The sequence below is a fragment of the Dicentrarchus labrax genome, unplaced genomic scaffold, assembly GCF_905237075.1.
Source record: "Dicentrarchus labrax unplaced genomic scaffold, dlabrax2021, whole genome shotgun sequence".
Lineage (NCBI taxonomy): Eukaryota > Metazoa > Chordata > Actinopteri > Moronidae > Dicentrarchus > Dicentrarchus labrax.
In genome coordinates this window covers 28,130,580-28,149,372 of record NW_026136715.1, presented here as the reverse complement: position 1 = coordinate 28,149,372, position 18,793 = coordinate 28,130,580, and the positions used below count along the sequence as shown (strand labels likewise).

Sequence of the window (18,793 nt, the reverse complement as noted above, 5' to 3'; positions counted from 1 at the left end):
AGTATATTTTCATGTTTATGTTTAACTGTAATCCAAATGCTCGCTCAGAATCACAACATTTATATGGGTTAGGATGATTTCACACGTACCTCTTCGGGGGGACTGCTCATCAAAGTGGCAACCATAACCCGGACCGCTGCGGGGATGAGCAGCGGCTAATGGCTGACTGGGAGTTTTCTATTAGCTAACGTCCGCCTCTGGTAGGTCTTTAACGACGTTTCTGTGTGTCTGGTGGAAAGCTGTGTTTATACTGCATGTGTCGTATGTGTGTAATGTGATTTTTATTTGTGTATGGCGATGTGTTGCGTTCATTGTATGCCCTCGCTGCTAGCGTTAGCCAGGTAATGCTATCAGACTTGTAGATTAGGTTACCAGTGTGTTTGGCGTTGCTAGGCCGGTCTTGTGGTCTCGTTATGGGCTATATTTCGCAGAAGCTAACGTTGGTTAGCCGATCCGCTATTTCAACCAGTCGTTGCTAACATTAATTGAGCAGTTTGCCTAAAACCGACAGTTTATGACCATGGTACGGTTGGCAGAGAGTTCCCAACGGCTGTCACTTCACAACCTCGCATTCAAACGCTAACTAACATTTAGTTAAGTCAGCTAGCTAAACTGGGCCAGTGGCAACAGTTCGAGCCGTGTGTAATGTCAAATGCTGCTTCTCGTCGTTGTCTTGTAACATTATGAAGACGAGTTATTAATTTTGACCAGTTCATTTTAACCTCAGGTGTGTTATTACGGTTAAATAGCGTTCCCATGTAGCTACAAGAAGTTGTCATCAATCTAAAGGAACGTTGAAGCACAGTAAGCTAACAGCTATCCAAGTAACGTTAAGTAACGTTACGTGTAAGTTACTGTATTTAAAGCTGTAACGTTAGTAGGTAATTTTTGTAAATAGTGAATAAATCTAAAATATAGTCTAATAATAGTTGATTGGTGAGTCTCATTCCCAGGGCATCAAATACAGATGCTTTGGAACTCAACAATCAATTCATCTTCAAGTCTCTTGGAGTCAAATGCTGTCAAATTTAACACATTCATTCAGATTAATTTATTTTTTTTACATTTATTTCTAAAAGGAGACAAGTATAATTGATATATGATTAAATCAGCATATATTTTTGCCACCCCTTAAGGTCTCAATGACACCCTTTTAATATTTCTCTAAATTCACCCCTGCATGTAACGTATGTCCAAACTTGGTAATTTTGAGAATTTTTGAGTTTTTCTGATAAACTGAAGTATTTTTGGGTTGAGAAAATGATCCTACTTCTTCTGAAAAGGGCTGTTTTTTGAACTTTTTAGAGATATGTGGTTCTCACAGGACCACGACGCTACAAACATGATGATCATCTAGAATATGATTCATGTCTGTAGATTAAACTACCCAACAGTATATACCATAGTTAAAATTTGCTCCACCTTAAACATCTACAGCAGTAAAATGCAACATACACATTATTTAGTATCAACATTAATCCAAAAACATCAGCTATAATAGTAAAACACTGACAAGGAACATTTTAGTGCAGAACTAAGTATCTGAATAATTCCTACACCACGCAGCTACCTCTATCATTGTTTAAAGTCTGTCAATTGCTTTGTGTTACATTGAACTCTTTTGTCTTTCAGTTTGTAAGTATAAATGTGTGTGATGCATCAATTGTCAAGGTTGTGAGTCACCATTACAGTTGCCACTGCAGGTTGTTACTCATTATTAAATGTGTCTTCTCCAACAGCTTCTGATGTGGGCATTTGTGCTGGTGCACTGTTCCTGAAGCTGCACTTGGAAGACAGAGCATACAAAGTGCCAAGCCACCTGGGTTGGCAGCCGCTCTGCAACATGTCCAAGAGCAAGAGCCCCGAGTCTGTCAAGGTGGTGGTCCGATGTCGCCCTATGAATGAAAAAGAGCGGGCGGCCAAGTTTGAAAGGGTGGTATCTGTCGACGTCAAATTTGGCCAAATTATTGTCAGGAACCCCAGGGAAGCTTCAGCCAATGAACTCCCCAAAGTCTTCACTTTTGATTCAGTTTATGACTGGAACTCCAAACAAATAGATCTGTATGATGAAACCTTCAGGCCCCTGGTGGATTCAGTTCTTCTTGGGTTCAATGGGACCATTTTTGCCTATGGGCAGACGGGTACAGGCAAAACATATACTATGGAGGGGGTGAGAAACGATCCAGAGAGGAGAGGGGTGATTCCTAACTCCTTTGAGCACATCTTCACTCACATTTCACGGTCCCAGAATCAGCAGTACCTGGTGAGAGCATCATATCTAGAAATTTACCAAGAGGAGATCAGAGACCTGCTCTCTAAGGACCAGTCACGTCGTCTCGAGCTCAGGGAGAGGCCTGACACAGGTGTGTATGTCAAAGACCTTTCATCATTTGTTACCAAGAGTGTGCGCGAGATTGAACATGTCATGAATGTGGGCAACCAGAATCGTTCAGTGGGTGCCACTAACATGAATGAACACAGCTCCCGTTCTCATGCCATATTCGTCATCACCGTAGAGTGCAGTGAGCTGGGTGTGGATGGGGAGAACCATATCAGAGTTGGCAAATTGAACCTGGTAGATTTAGCCGGTAGTGAAAGGCAGACCAAGACTGGCGCTCAGGGGGAGAGGCTTAAAGAAGCCACAAAGATCAATCTTTCACTTTCTGCTCTGGGGAATGTCATATCGGCTCTTGTGGATGGCAGGAGCAGCCACATCCCCTACCGAGACTCAAAACTCACCCGTCTGCTGCAGGACTCTCTGGGGGGAAACGCCCGCACTGTCATGGTTGCCAACATTGGCCCAGCATCCTACAATGTGGAGGAGACCTTGACAACGCTGCGCTACTCCAACAGGGCTAAAAACATCAAGAATAAACCACGTATCAATGAGGATCCCAAGGATGCCCTGCTCAGGGAGTTTCAGGAAGAGATCGCAAGGCTGAAGGCGCAGCTGCAAAAGCGTTCTGGGAAAAAGAAAAGGAGGAGGCAGAGGAGGAGGGCCGGGGAAGGGAGCGACGGCGAGGATCTGGAAGAAGGAGAGACGGAGGAGGAGGACGACGAAGATGGGGACGATAAAGGGGATTACTGGCGGGAGCAGCAGGAGAAGTTGGAGACAGAGAAGAAGGAAATCATGGAGGATCACAGTCTGGTGGCTGAGGAGAAAGCTCGGCTGCTTAGAGAGAAACAAAAGAAGATGGAAGATTTGAAGAGGGAAAGGGAGGCTGGAGAGATGCTTGCAGCCAAAGTGAAGGTAAGCTGCATTGGTCAAACTGCATTACTGTACGTTATGTATGTATCTGATTTGATCTGTAAAGAAGGTGTAGTACAGGTTCATATTTCAGATTGTCTCATGTTGTTCCCAGCTGCTGAAATATACCAGAGTCAATTGCAACTTGCAGCTTTTCTCCCCCATGTGACTTTTTTTCTCCATCCAGGCAATGGAGAGTAAGCTCCTGGTAGGGGGGAAGAACATTGTGGATCACACCAATGAGCAACAGAGAATGCTGGAGCAGAAGAGGCAGGAAATCGCTGAACAGGTATACCACCAAACAACTGAAAAATTAACCCTACTCTTAATTAAACTTCTTGTTTGTTTGAAGCGCCTAAATCAATACTATGTTCACAGGATAGCTGTTTTGTTAGGACCGTAGGGCTGACCCATAAATCTTATGCTGCGATCCATTTGTCTCGTAAATCCCCTGCCGAGTTGGAAAGTGTAAATGTCACTGCTATCTCGCGACATTTCTCCGAGACACACCCCCTTTTGGTCGTAATATCGACCGTCCCACTCGGGGCTCCTCAGAGTACACCGAGCTGAACAAGGTTAAACGTACGACTCGCAACACAAAGATGGCTGCGCCCATATTGAGATGTATTTTCTTTGTATTTGTACTACGTTGGTCATTTTAATGTCAATTTTAAATGCTCTTACACACTTGTTTACATTGCTGCTTTAGTCCGGTCACCAATTTATGCATTGCATGGTGTTGCTGTGCTAAAAGCTGTATGTATGTAGTCTGTTCATCTTAGTTCGCCACATATCTTAAAATCTGTCTAGCTCTAACTAGCCCCCCATCTCTCTACCAGCAGTACCTGCAGTCATTGGACAGGGGACAGGATGAATTCATTTTTTATAGACTTTATTCAGCATTTTGATGTCAGGAATGAGATCAATTTTGTTGACATGTTATTGATTTGACTTTGCTGTTGTGAACATTACTGTTGCTACTCTATAAACAACATTTAGTTTGGTTTAAGATATTCAGCTCCAACTTCCAGCTGAAGTTAAAGACAACCAGGCTGGCATAGTATGGAGTTAGATTTGTGTCTTTATTACATGCGAGAAAATAAATGATCTGAGAGAAAAAAAAATGTTTGAGAGAAAAAGTTATCACACTGATACCAAAAAAGCATTTTATGAGAGAAAAAAAATATTTGAGAGAAAAAGTTTTCATACCAATCGCAAAAAATAATAATATTTGTGACAAACAAAAGTTTTGAGAGAAAGTATTTCTCATAGAAAATAAAAAATATAAATTTGAAATTTTTAAAATTATTTGAGGAAAAACGTTTTTCTTCTCTCTCTCAAAGTCTTTGCTCTCGATGCAGTTTCTTGCTCTTGTTTCAGGATTTTGCTCTCGCTGTGGAAATAATGTCATGGGTGGGGCCACGTTCCTATTGGCCAGTCGGGTGAGAATCGTCCTGGGAGTCGAACTGAATCATTACACCATTGTCGATTCACCGGCATAGATGCGCTGCCTTAGTTGAGCGCGGAGACTCCAATGTTTGGGTAAGATGATGACACACACAACTCGATGGGTAGGTAGCTGAGCAAGTTGGTAATCAAAATCATTCCCATCATAGGAATGACTGTCTAGCCCTAACAGGTTAGAGAATAACAGATCAGAGGTATTAAAGGGTGTTTAACTGGTTAGAGAGTAACAGATCAGAGGTATTAAAGGATGTTTAACTGGTTAGAGAGTAATAGATCGAGGTATAAAGGGTGTTTAACTGTTAGCGAGTAACAGATCAAAATTTTAAGGTTGTAATGTGGAGTTCAGCTCAGCTAACATCACTGAAGATTAAACATTAAATCGGCTATTCTAAATGGAAGCTAGTTTGCCATTACTGATGTGTTTGTCAGATTGTCATGGACAAAGAATAGCACTCATATTCATGAATGTGTATTATATTATTAGCATAATCGCTAGTAAAGCTAATCGCTAATTAGGGAAGAAACTAGCTCACTACTCACTAAATAAGGAGTGAAACTATCTAAATCAACATATTCATTTGGCATTTGATTTAAAAATAGTATAAACCAGGTGAGTTTGCAAGTTTACCTAGCATGATGGTTAATTAGCGATTTATGTGAATATAATACACATTCATGAATATGAGTGCTATTCTTTGTCCATGACAATCTGACAAACACATCAGTAATGGCAAACTAGCTTCCATTTAGGATAGCCTATTTAATGTTTAATCTTCAGTGATGTTAGCTGAGCTGAACTCCACATTACTAACCAGTTAAACACCCTTTAATACCTCTGATCTGTTACTCTCTAACCAGTTAAACACCCTTTAATACCTCTGATCTGTTACTCTCTAACCAGTTAAACATCCTTTAATACCTCTGATCTGTTACTCTCTAACCAGTTAAACATCCTTTACTACCAGTTAAACATCCTTAATACCTCTGATCTGTTATTCTCTAACCTTAAACATCCTTAATACCTCTGATCTGTTACTCTCAACCTGTTAAACATCCTTTAATACCTCGATCTGTTACTCTCTAACCTGTTAAACATCCTTAATACCTCTGATCTGTTACTCTCTAACCTGTTAAACATCCTTTAATACCTCTGATCTGTTATTCTCTAACCTGTTAAACACCCTTTAATACCTCTGATCTGTTATTCTCTAACCAGTTAAACACCCTTTAATACCTCTGATCTGTTACTCTCTAACCTGTTAGGGCTAGACAGTCATTCCTATGATGAGAATGATTTTGATTACCAACTTGCTCAGCTACCTACCCATCGAGTTGTGTGTGTCATCATCTTACCCAAACATTGGAGTCTCCGCGCTCAACTAAGGCAGCACATCTATGCCGGTGAATCGACAATGGTGTAATGATTCAGTTCGACTCCCAAGACGATTCTCACCCGACTGGCCAATATAGTGCAGCAGATTAATGGCATATTTCAAGAGAATCGTTCAAATTGGTATACAAGCATGAAATTTGGCACAGATACTCTCTAAGGGTCACTTTTTGGGAAAAAGGCGTTGGCCACCCAAAAATTCAACATGGCGGCCATTTTTTCAAGATGTCCGCTATTTCTGTCAAATGCCCATTATGTCAATCGTTCAAACATTGATGTAGGCATAACATTTTGTGAAAATACTCTCTCAAGAATGTTTTTTTGGAAAACGGTGCATGTCCCTCAAAAATTCAAGATGGTAACCATTTTTCAAGATGGCCGCCATTTCTCTTGAATCCTTACATACATTTTTCAAATGGTGATGCTATCATGAGATTTGGTACAAATATTCTTCAAGGAACATTCTCATGGAAAAAGGTGTGTGACACTCAAAAATTCAAGATGGCGACCATTTTCAAGATGGCCACCATTTCTGTCAGAGCTCAATTTAATGTGTTAAAGAAGGTTTTGTTCAATAGAGTGAACGTCATTACACAACCAGGCCACACTGGTGACTTCACTGCTGTGGAACTCAGCATGGGGTTCAGTGTCGGCTGATCTAATTTTACTTACACTGTAGTTCTTGACTTGTAGTAATAGTATAGCTATTATATATTATATATATAAGTTTAGTGTCCCAAAGTTCCATCAAATTGGCGCAATTTCCTGAGACATAATGATAACAAAACAGACCTCTTCCACTTTCTGGCTGACAAGATTGCTCAAATGGCTGTGCCAAACATAGTTGTTGTAACCAAGGGACACAATGTCTTGAGTACATCTGAAACCTGTCTTGATCGTCTAGACAAATGTTTCCATAAGGAAGCTGATAGCCGCATCTTTGTACATGCCAAACATGCCACAGAGGAGGGCAGCAAATCCATAATGATCAAAGCCAATGACACTGATATTCTTGTTATAGCATTGAGCATCTTCCCATCCCTCCAGGATCTTGGTCTCCAGCAGCTGTGGGTTGCATTTGGGTATGGTGTGAGCCTACGGTGGATTGGTGTTCATGAACCATTTTTGGTTAAGACCAAAGGCATTCTATTCTTTCACGCCTTTATTGTGATACTGTATTTTGCAAAAAACTGACATTTTCTGAGGCTCTCATCTTCAGCAAACTAAGTCAATCCCTCCTGTGCTGACGATAGTGACCTGCAAATCCTTGAGAAGTTGTGGTCCTGCTATATGATGATCAAGCCAGCTGTTAGTGTAGGAGGCTAGACTTGACATGTTGCCCGGCAGAGGCCATGAAGCCATTCCTCCAAAAGAGCACTCTCTTCAACACACTAGCATATCAGGCAGGCTGCGGGTGACCAACCCAGTGTCAGCACAGAGATTTTTTTTCAATTATTTTTTTTTTTATTTTTTATTATTATAAAACTATTATTTTTTTTTTTTTTTTTTTTTTTTTTTTTTTTCTCCTTCCTCTAGTTTTTTTTTTTCAGGGTTTTTTTTTTTTTTTTTGGGTGGGTTTGTTTTTTGTTTTTTTTTTGACTGTAAATTGCAATTGTAAATGTTATTAAAAAGGTTTTTTGGTTGTGGGGGGGGGGGCTTCCTTTTTTCTGCCTGTGATGTATATGTACACCTTCCTGGATATGTTGCCCCCAATACAACACTTGCTGACTACCCAGCAGGGAGGCCTTGGCTACCATTTTAGTCTTTATTATGACTCGGCAGGGCACAACCTCTCAATCTCAGGTTGGACACTCCAGCCACAAGGCCTTTGAGCTGGTAAAAATGTGAATAGAACTTTTTTTTTTTTGTCCTTCTTTTAACTCAGTCCCAACAGAGTAACTATTAAAGCAACACCCACCTTGAAAAATGAATCTTGAATTTTTGTGATTGCCTTTTTCTAAAAGTGTGGCCGTTAGAGTATTTTTGCTAACATGCATGTGTGCATCAGTGTACATACTACCGAAATGACGGCCATCTTGGAAAAGGTCTCCATCTTGAATTTTTTATTGGCCATCCAATTTTTCCAAAAAGTGGTCTTAACAGAGTATTTGTGGCATAGTTTCTGTATCACTATTTGGAAACAGTGGCAATAAACATAGGACAGGAATGGCAGCCATCTTGAAAAATGGTTTCCATCCTGAATTTTTGAGTGGCACATACCTTTTTTCCAAAACAGTGTTCCTTGAAGAGTATTTCTGCCTAATTTTATGCTTACATCACCATTTGAACAATTGAAATATTTAATGTTCTACAGGAACGGTGGCCATCTATAAAAATGGCGGCCATCTTGAATTTTTGACGGACAAGCATCTTTTTCAATTAACATGTACTATTTTCACAAAATGTTATGCCTACATCACTGTTTGAAAAATGGCCGCCATATTGAATTTTTGAGTGGCCAATGCCTTTTTCCAAAATAGTGGCCCTTAGAGAGTATCTGTGCCAAATTTCATGCTTGTATACCAATCTGAACGATTTTTTTACTAATCTGCTGCACTAATAGGAACGTGGCCCCGCCCATGACATTATTTTCACAGCGAGAGCAAAATCCTGACACAAGAGCAAGAAACTGCATCAAGAGCAAAGACTTAGGTTTTGAGAGAGAGAAAAAAAACGTTTTGAGAGAAACACATTTTTTTTGAGAGAAAATGTTTTCACACTGATAGCAAAAATATAAATATTTGAGAGTTAAAAAAGTATTTTGAGAGAGATGTTTTTTCCTCAGGAATAATTGTAAAAATAAAAAATTAATATTTTTTTATGTTCTATGAGAAAATACTTTCTCTCAAAACTTTTTTTAGTCTCAAATATTATTATTTTTTGATATTGGTATGAAAACTTTTTCTCAAATATTTTTTTTTTCTCTCATAAAATGCTTTTTTGCTATCAGTGTGATAACTTTTTCTCTCAAACATCTTTTTTTCTCTCAGATCATTTATTTTCTCGCATGTAATAAAGACACAAATCTAACTCCATAGCATAGGAGCTGTACAGCTAATATACACACTTCAGTATTTATTTATCTCAAAGTCATCGCCATGAACAGTGTTATCACACACACAGATTTGGACAGCCAAGTTTTAAATACCCCATGGAGACTGGCCAGGTGCTCCCTGTTGCCCTGATTAAGTCCGCTTACCAAGCAGGGACCTGTAAGGCAAAACAGACAGACAGACGGTAAACACACACATACACAGACAGCAGGCAAGAGAGAACCTTATGGAGCAGGAGATCCAGTGGTTAACAGTGAAGGTGGAGATGGTGTTGATACTGCCCTGTTTGTATTTCTAATCAGACTGAGGACGTGACATTTTTTGTCTGAGTCTGTCTGCAGTAACTGAGATTTCCACAGATTAAGGGTTATTTCTCTGCCACAACCTTCCTTGTGGCTTGTGTAAATCCCATCCATGCTATTTTTACACCTGCTCTCCTGTTTGATACATCACATCTGCACCTGAAAAACTGCCATCTGCCCCACAGTGCCTCATGGGTTTTCGTTGAATATTGTAACTATATGCCTTTTTCACAGCAGCCATTTTGGCATGAAATAGTAGGGTAAACACAGGTGTTACCAATGATACTAATAAAGCTCAAGATCAGTTGTGTGGTTTGTGCACCCTTCTGTCAACATGACAACAATCTTATAATGTGAGCAGCAAAAGCAAGTCTGAGATTTTGAAAGTCTTGTAGTCTGTACTTGTCTTGATAGAAAGCATAAACCACAATTGAAGTCCCAGAGTCCCTATGTTCATTATTAGCCATTATCCCACAGTCCTGCACTTTACATGGTGGTCCATGTTGTTTCCCAGGAAGGCTTTTTTTTTATGATGACCATTTTGCTGTATACTGGCCCTTACTTGGCTGAAGGATAGAAATTGTGTATCTCACTTTTAATTTGTGACAGGCAGCCGTGCTGTAAATGTATGAATGTACATGTTTGTGTGCGTTTACAGAAACGGCGAGAGCGGGAGATGCAGCAGCAGGTGGAGAGTCGCGACGAAGAGACTCTGGAGTTGAAGGAGACCTACAGCTCTCTGCAACAGGAGGTCGACATCAAAACCAAGAAGCTGAAAAAGGTAGCGCCTGCAAACTTGAGTGGTCTGAGTAATGGATGCCCCTCCAGTCCTGGCTAGTACAGTATATAAAAATACACTGCTAGCATGTGTTTGATCATTTGTGAAAGCATAGGTACAGCATGTCTGATGTTCAGTTCTTGTGAGACCTTTATCTGATAATAAACTGCCTTGCAAGTAAGTATGCCAGGTACTATTTCAAATCAGGTAAGAAAAGACTATTATGTCTGCTTGGTTAGTCCATTATTCCTAACAAAAGTCAGGTGTCTAAGCCAAATTCAAAGGCTGAATACTCTCCTTTTCATCATGGTAACCCTGGTTTCCTCTCTCCTTGTCTGTCCTCTAGCTGTTCGCCAAGCTGCAGGCAGTGAAGGCAGAAATCCATGACATCCAGGAGGTACACATCAACGACCGCCAAGAGCTGGAACAGACCCAGAACGAGCTCACCAGGGACCTCAAACTCAAGTATGGAGCCTGCGTATCATACTGTTGGCCTGGCTGGAAGACATTGATCAGTATTATATCTATTATAGATACCATCTGCCTTGGCAGAGGAGGGAGAATATACTGCAGTGATGTCCAAACTGCATATGGCTTCAAACCCAGACACAATGTAATAATTATGGTTTTAAACTTACTGTCAGGGGAAGCAGCGTGTCTGTTATCTGTGGCACGAATGACAAGTGAATTTTAAATTCTTTATTACAGACCAGTTTGCCATCTCTTCATTCATTATCCATATGCCTGCTCACCAAAACTTGCTCTGTGGTCCATAAGTGGACGTTATGGATATGATTGGTTTGTGATATTAAATATAAGATAATAATGTTAAACAGAACATAATGCTGTGATACTCTGCACAGACACACAGACTTTTATATTTTTTAATTTGAATGCTGCACAAAGGTAGGCAAACCGGTTGTCATGTTAGTGGCAACCATAGCAACATATCGTTGTGTGTGTGTTTCATGTTGCCGTGCTGCCATTTCATCAGATTTTTTTTGTTGTGAGGTGCTGTCTGCCTACCGTCTCACTGAATCCACGTGAATGCAGCATTATTTGCATTTATGCAGCTCTGCTGCGTCTCCACGCAGGCTCAATTAACCACAACTTGAAGCATTTATTTATGCTTTAAGTCTATTTTTTCAACAATACACATGTAATGCAAGGTCGATGCCCAATAAAAAGGCACTGAATAATACATTCATACTCATTTTGAAACCTAAGCGGAGCAAACTCCACAGACTCCCACAGACGCTCACTTACATAAGCCTATGTGTGTATTCTGTTTGAGACTAAACCGGAGGAGTGGAACGGACTTGTAGCGATCTATTCTTCGTCGAGTCATTGATGTTACAGTTAGAAAACATCTGTAGTAAACTGTAGTCACTTTGCCACAGACTGCAGTAGACAGATCTGCTTTGGTGATAAAAGCCAAGAGTGGCACAAAAGTGAGCTAATGTGGATTGTCCCATAAATGCTGACCACTTAACTGTAATTAACTGGGGTTAAAGTGTCAACACTAGGCCTACCAGTAACTTATATGACCGTTTGTGAGTGCTGTCCTGTATTGTCAAGAAAACTCCTAGAAAATGTTCTGGAAAGGTCCTGGAAAACGATTTCTTAAAAAGAGTGGGAACCCTGTGTTGCAATGCGTCTGTTCAGAACATGGTGGTTTATGTTGGTAATTATTGTTGTTGTGCTTCTTTCTAGTTCTCTGTTAGATAGACAATAGCCCAACTCTAACCTGCTAACATAATGCTCAAATAGTGCATAAGAAGGAGAAAAGGGTTTTTAACTTGTACTATTGCATTCTCAGGATCTGGTCAGATGGTTAGTTCTCTTCCGCCCAATTCCTCTAAAATGTATAATTATTAATGAACTGAATTGAATTAGGCATATTATTTCTGACCACAGACCCAAACCAGTAGACTTCCTGATTCAGTGTAATAAATAATAACACACAGGAGGGAAGGAGTCACAAGACTATACTGTCTGTGTGTTTATATTTGTTCGGTCTCATCTGACCTTTTCTGTGTTGCTTTTATTTCTCTGTTTGTCTGTCTGTCTGTCTGCCTGCTACTGCCTCTGTCTAATTACTTGTCTGTGTGTTTTTCAGGCATCTTATCATCGAGAACTTCATTCCTTTAGAGGAGAAGAACAAAATAGTAAACAGGGCTTACTTTGATGAGGAGGATGAATACTGGAAAATGAAGCCCATCACACGTTTAGAGGAGTGAGTTCCAGAATATTAATAACACGCTTTTTTTGTACATTCTTCATGTAGTGCTCCAACTGGAACATACACGTTTGTAAAAGCTGTCAAAATTAGGACGAGCACGGTTTGTGGCAGTATTGTTTATTACAGTGGTTTCCAACCTTGGGGATGGGACCCACCAAAAGCTTAATGGGGGGGGTCACAAGGCCTTCTTGATTTTATGGCGTGTAAAAAAATTCAATGACAGTATACATAGTAGGCTTATATCTCAGCATTTGGTTCACATTTCACAGCATTTGGTTTGGAAAAGTAAATGTAAAGTAAATTGTCCAATAGAACAGTGGCCAAGCATCAGGGACAAGAAAACACTAAATTTGTCAGAAAAGAAGCCTATTAAGTCTGTGTGATAATACAGACTGGGAATTGCATAAAAAGTTCCCTAAACAGGAAATAATCTGCTCAGAATGAATCAGAATCACTCTGTTTACGCAACTACTGAGTTCACTGTTTGGGTTCATTGTACAGTTTTGAATTTAATATGAAATATCCATAAAACATGTCACTGAGTCAGGAGTGGAACCAGTAATGTATGGTCAGTTTTTACCTCTTCTCCATTCATTTGCCATTTGAAATGATTGCCTTGAACACGGCCAAACACGATTAGAGCTGGAACAATTAGTCAATTAATTTATTAGTTAATTGCCAGAAAAATAATAATCACCAACTTTTGATTATCGGTTAATTGTTTAAGTAATTTTTTGTGCAAAAATGGCAGAAAGTGCCTCTCAAAATAGCTTTTCTCTGTTTTATAGCATATTAAAGTGAATAACTTTTGGGTTATGGATCATCAAAATGATAGATTTAAAGACATCACCTTGGACTTTGTGCACCTGGGATGGACATTTTTCACTATTTTCTGACAAATGGTTAATAGATTAATCTAAAGAATTATCAGAGATTAAAATAAGAGTAAATTCTAACTACACCCATTAATTCTGCTAGCTCCTTCCCACTTAGCAAATTTAAAAAAATGCATTTTCATAAATTTGGTAATAATTTTAACACCAGCATGCTGTGTTATAGAACAGTTCAATGTTCCCACGATGCTGTATACACTGTTTGTGTCTCCTTCAGTGACCATCAGATGATGACCAGGCCTTTGTCTGCGGTTGGCTACAAGAGGCCTCTCAGTCACCATGCTCACATGGCCATGATGTTGAGGCCTGACATGAGATACAAAGTAAGCTTCACACCCTCCTCACATTTTTCACTGATAACCCTCCAGTGACTGGTCTCTGCATATAAACGACCACTCATGACACACTCATTATCTGTCACTGATTAAGCCAAATGGGTGGGCTTCGATGTACTGATGACACTACAGTACAGTGTAGTATTAACAGTGTTGGTCAGTGAATCAAGTATGTGGATGGATTAACTTGTTTATCTCAGGTGAGTGTGTGCTTCTGTTCTGCTTCCCTTCCCCCAGGCTGAAAACATCATGATGCTGGACATGGACCTGCCAGCTCGGACCACTAAAGAGTATCAGGAGCCGGTTATCGCCCCAAAGGTGGCGGCAGCTCTGGAGGATGCTCTAAGGGATGAGGATGAGATCCAGGTCGATGCCTCAGGCTTTCACAGCAGCTTGGGACAAACCCCACCCGCCAGCAGCAGCAGCAGCAGCCTCAAGAAACCAAAGTCTGGGTAAGGCAAACACCTCGTAGCTCTCCTCCAGCTGTCATTATGTTCATTTGCAAGAGGCATATACTGTGGTCAGGCTGGTGCTCGCACATTTGGTCAGGAAGCAAAGAAACCCTAGCTGTCGTTCCAACAATATGTTTAATCCTCTGTCATTGCTTCCTCAGTCGGCCAAGAACAGGCAAGAAGTCGAGCACCCCAACCTCTCCATTCAGCCCCTCCAGCCCAGGATCCCCGCTGTACCCACAATCCCGCGGCCTGGTGCCCAAGTGACAGCTTTTACCACTAAATGTCACCACCAACCTCTCTCGTGCACCTTGCCACTTTGGGACTCAACTTTGAGAGAATGGGTTTTGTTTTGTTCGAGTAGTTTCAAGATGACGATAGAGATAAACTTAAGACTAATGCTGCTTTGTAGGTTTTAACTGTAACCACACCACTATTAACTGTTATCATGAGCTTTTCATCTTCGAGATGTGAAACCCCTCATCCTGAGAGGGAGTCAGTACAACACCAGGACAGCAGCCACGCATGAAGCCTCACATCACTCTACACTGCTGTTATCCTTCCCTACATTTGGCTGAATGCCACAGATGTCTTATCTATGTTATCTATGTGTCACAATGTTCTTAATGTACAGGAAAAAAATGAAGGTGGGCTTACAATCCCCCCTTGATGGACTGCAGTATCCTCAATGCACTACTTCTTCCTATCTTCCCAGATCCGTGTTGTGTGTTGTAGTCTCTTACTGTAAGTGTGGACATGGGTGGGGGGCGTGGGGTTGACGTTATGACACATGGACTTGGGCAGCTCTGCAGTTGTCACCAACAGGCTGTGTGTGTGTTGTATGTCAGGCCGCATATCTGTGTGTGTCTTTACGTCGCTGTCAGAATATGGAACATTTCGGGTTATGTCAAACTGCGCTGTTCCTTCCATTGTTGGTCTTGTGATAAGTCTTTTGTGCATGTGTCGTTTATGTCTTAAAGGAATACTTCAACATTTTGGGAAATAAGCCTATTGGCTTGGTTTCAGAGAGTGAGATGAGAAGACCAGTACCCCCCTCATGTGGTATTATGTAGAGGCAACCTCATGGTGACAATAAGACCCCAAGAAGTCAGCGTGGCCAGCTATGAAATATTTCTAGCATGCGCCTCCTGCCAAAACCACAGTCACTTTCACATTTCTGTTTGTGTATGGATTAAAGGTCCAGTGTGTAACATTTAGGAGAATCCGTTGGTAGAAACCATAGACTGTGTAAATAAAAATGGACGAGCCGTTGTGAAGCTCAGTGTGGTCGGCTCTGGTATCCTCGTAGTCCTGACTCCCCTGGCTCCCAGTTAATCCAAAAATGGTCAAAGTTGGAGCGTGAATTTAGCCTGGTTACTGAAAACAGCTGCCTGTGACTGTACCCTCCTGTCACTCAAACCAACCACGCCCCTTAATTATGCATCACTTTAAGCCCAATAATTAAAATAGGTGAGTGCTATAAAAGTTCAACCCCGTATAGTTGTCATGAACGGGAGAAATTAGCTATAGAGAGCAAAAGTGTTTTTTGTACCAAAACATGTTTATTTCTGCTGTAAAGTTAGGCATTTTAGACTGACTCAACGCTCGAGCCAGCCTCAAGTGGCGGTTAGAGGAACTGCAGGGCCTTTTCCGAATTTCACGGCCACCACAGTTTCTCCTACACCCTTGGAACAAGAGGGTGAGGCAAGGGGGTTGTAATTGGTAGCTACACCGTTAGATGCCACTAAATTGTACACACTGGTCCTTTAAACAAACAAGATAAATTGTGGTCAATGTTCATTAGTAGGCGAATGGACAGAGACGGGCTAGCTGCTAGCTCTGGCTTCATATGTAGCATATACACAATCAAAACATTTTGAATTTCCTAAAATGTGGAACTGCTCCTTTAACTCTGTATGCTTGTAAATGCACAGGCCAGAAAGTAAAGCACACTACAGACTCTGTCACAAGTTGCTGTAATCAGTAGATGCTGTTCTTCCTGGGGCATATGAGACGGAGGTGGGGAACGACGGGAGAGAGCTCAACACATTTACACAAACGCCCACTGCGGACTCATTTTAGGGTGCACGACAGTGCAGCGGGCCACCTGACACCTGAGCAGGAGATCAGAGCTAACCACACCCTGGATCACTTCAAAGTTACTGTCCTGGAATGTGCCTCAGATTTATCAGGGTTCCAAGGTGCCTTAACCTGTGTCCTCATTCTCTGCTCCTTTTATATGAAGCATGCACACATTCTTATTGGCCAGTGTTTTTTTTTTTTTTTTTTCTCATCTAATCATTTATTCCGGCATCAGGGAATTGCTATTAGTGTGGTCCCGACGTTCCTTTCAGAAAGGGGTGCACTCATATGGAGAGGCAGAGCATTTGGACACTGCATGCAACCACCCCCAGGTTTCTGGGTAAGGGCCACAGGAAGGCAAGGGAAGCAGAGGGCTTTGTATTGGTCTGAGTGGTCCTTGGAAAGAACTGATTGGTCTAACAGAACACTAAATAAAACCCCAGGGGAGTCCTGAGCGCTAAACAGTACTGCAGTGGTGCCACAGAACTCACATATATGGACTTGAATGCATCTGAATACACAAACCGTTCCTTTTGTTTGCCTACAGGTGAATAATATGCAGTTTAACCTCCATGGTTCAGCCTGCCTCTCTGCTGCTCTCTGTTCCCCATACTCTAACTGTGAGGGGTGTGCTGTCCGCTCGCTGCTACTGTGTAGGGTTTTACAACCCACTGTGACATTTTAACAGGCTGTGGTGCAGCAGCAAATGAAATCCTCTCAAATACCTGTGACTTGTGCAGTTGTCTGTTTAAAGCTGCAGTAGGTAACTTTTATGAAAATAACTTTTTGTCATATTTGCTGACAGTAGTTCATGAGACAGATAATCTGTGAAAAAATCGGGTTCCTCTGGCTCCTCCTAGAGGGCGTCAAATATAGACGCTTTGAGTTGATGGCTTGAAGCTTTGGAACTGAAAGTGTCTGTATTTGATATCCTGGGAATGAGACTCAACAATCAGCTATCATTCTTGGCTCTGATTGGTTGTTTTTGTTCAGGCCCGGTGGATTCTTAAAAATGCCATTTGGAGCACTAGGAGTAGGATATAGTGAAAGTTTCAGCAAATATGACAAAAGGGTATTTTAGAAAAGTTGCCTACTGCAGCTTTAAGAGCCACCCAGCCTGTTGTTAAAGGAGCTCTTTTGCTGTTGGACCCATGCCTGCATACCTTATGTATTTAGATATGTAACAATGATTATAGTCTTGTTGATAGGCAATTCTCAGTCACTTTTGCAGATATATAAAAAAAAATTAAAAAATGGGTTGAAAAAAAATTAACTTATTATAATCTTTCATTTTTATAAACAGATGTAGATATACATTTTGATTCAGTTTTTTTCCTTTAAAATAGATTAATGTTTTATTTTTTTAGCTTTGTAATTTAATATTGAAATGTTATTTTTTTTTCATCATACATGTGCGTGTCTTCTTTTTTATTCAGCAAGGTAAAGGCTTTTTTGCTTCCGAAGAAGATTAGGGCCACATGTGAAACATTTATTTAAGTTCTGATTTTAAAGACAGAAGTCAGAAAACCTTTTTTCTGTGTGTCCTTAATCTTCTTCTGTGTGTGTGTGTGAGTGTGTGTGTGTGTGTGTGTGTGTGAGTGTGAGTGTGTGAGTGTGAGTGTGAGTGTGAGTGTGAGTGTGTGTGTGTGTGTGTGTGTGTGAGGTGGAGGGAGTGTGAGTGTGTGTGTGTGTGTGTGTGTGTGCACTTAAAAATGCTTTAGTCGATAGGTTCTCCACGTGGAAGACGAACGTGCAGGTCAACTGTTGCACAGTGTTGATTTAGGGAAGTGTGGAGACTGCACGTATTTACAAGTTCACTGTACATTTAACCTCATAAACATAATCTTTAGAATAAGGCCTAACTGTCGTAACTATCACTGCAATGCTGTATACCTGCCGCATGATCTGACCTAGCTTGTTTGGTTGTGTGAGTATTCATCATTCATAGGAATTTGATAAGCAAAATGTGAATGTCTTAATTTAATTGAATGCATCTGCATCTGTATCCCATAGCTACATCACTGGATCCAAACTCCATATCTGTGACCTACTTTTATGTGCTGGTATTGTTTTTATAGCCAAATGACATTCTGCTGGGGCACTGTCTTTGGCTGGCTGTGTCTTTACTTGTTTAATTTCTTTTGAATATTAAAGACAATTCAATTATATATATATATATTGAGTTGTGTTGTTTTATTTAAAGTTCACCCCAAAATCACAAGTGCGTCGTGCAATTTATCCATCTACACTGTTTTGGTGTGAGTTGCTGAGCTCTGAAGACGTCATCCTTCTTTCCAATATAATAAACCAGGTGGCACTCGACTACGGCTAGTAGTCCCCAAAGCACCAAGAAAAAAAAACATTTGAAAAACTTTTTCCAGAAATCAGTACCCACTTACTTAGAAATTGAAAAAAAAAGCCTCTTAAGTATGTATGATTGTTACATTTGTATGATTATTGTTAAAGAAAATACATCATACAGACAGAGAATTGTATAAAAATATCAGGAAAACCCATCTCTGATCAATATTCACAGGAAATAATCGGCCTTA

General features: G+C 40.6%; 1 protein-coding gene across 1 annotated transcript; it reads left to right on the top strand.

Moving 5' to 3' along the window:
* Nucleotides 1-50: 50 nt before the first annotated feature.
* kif3b (kinesin family member 3B) lies at nucleotides 51-18,417 on the top strand. The gene is made up of 9 exons (XM_051426020.1): nucleotides 51-200; nucleotides 1,740-3,250; nucleotides 3,435-3,536; nucleotides 10,118-10,240; nucleotides 10,584-10,702; nucleotides 12,357-12,473; nucleotides 13,590-13,695; nucleotides 13,945-14,159; nucleotides 14,321-18,417. Exons 2-9 carry the CDS (start codon nucleotides 1,844-1,846, stop codon nucleotides 14,424-14,426), a joined length of 2,295 nt encoding a protein of 764 aa, XP_051281980.1. The 5' UTR covers nucleotides 51-200; nucleotides 1,740-1,843; the 3' UTR covers nucleotides 14,427-18,417.
* Nucleotides 18,418-18,793: the final 376 nt, after the last annotated feature.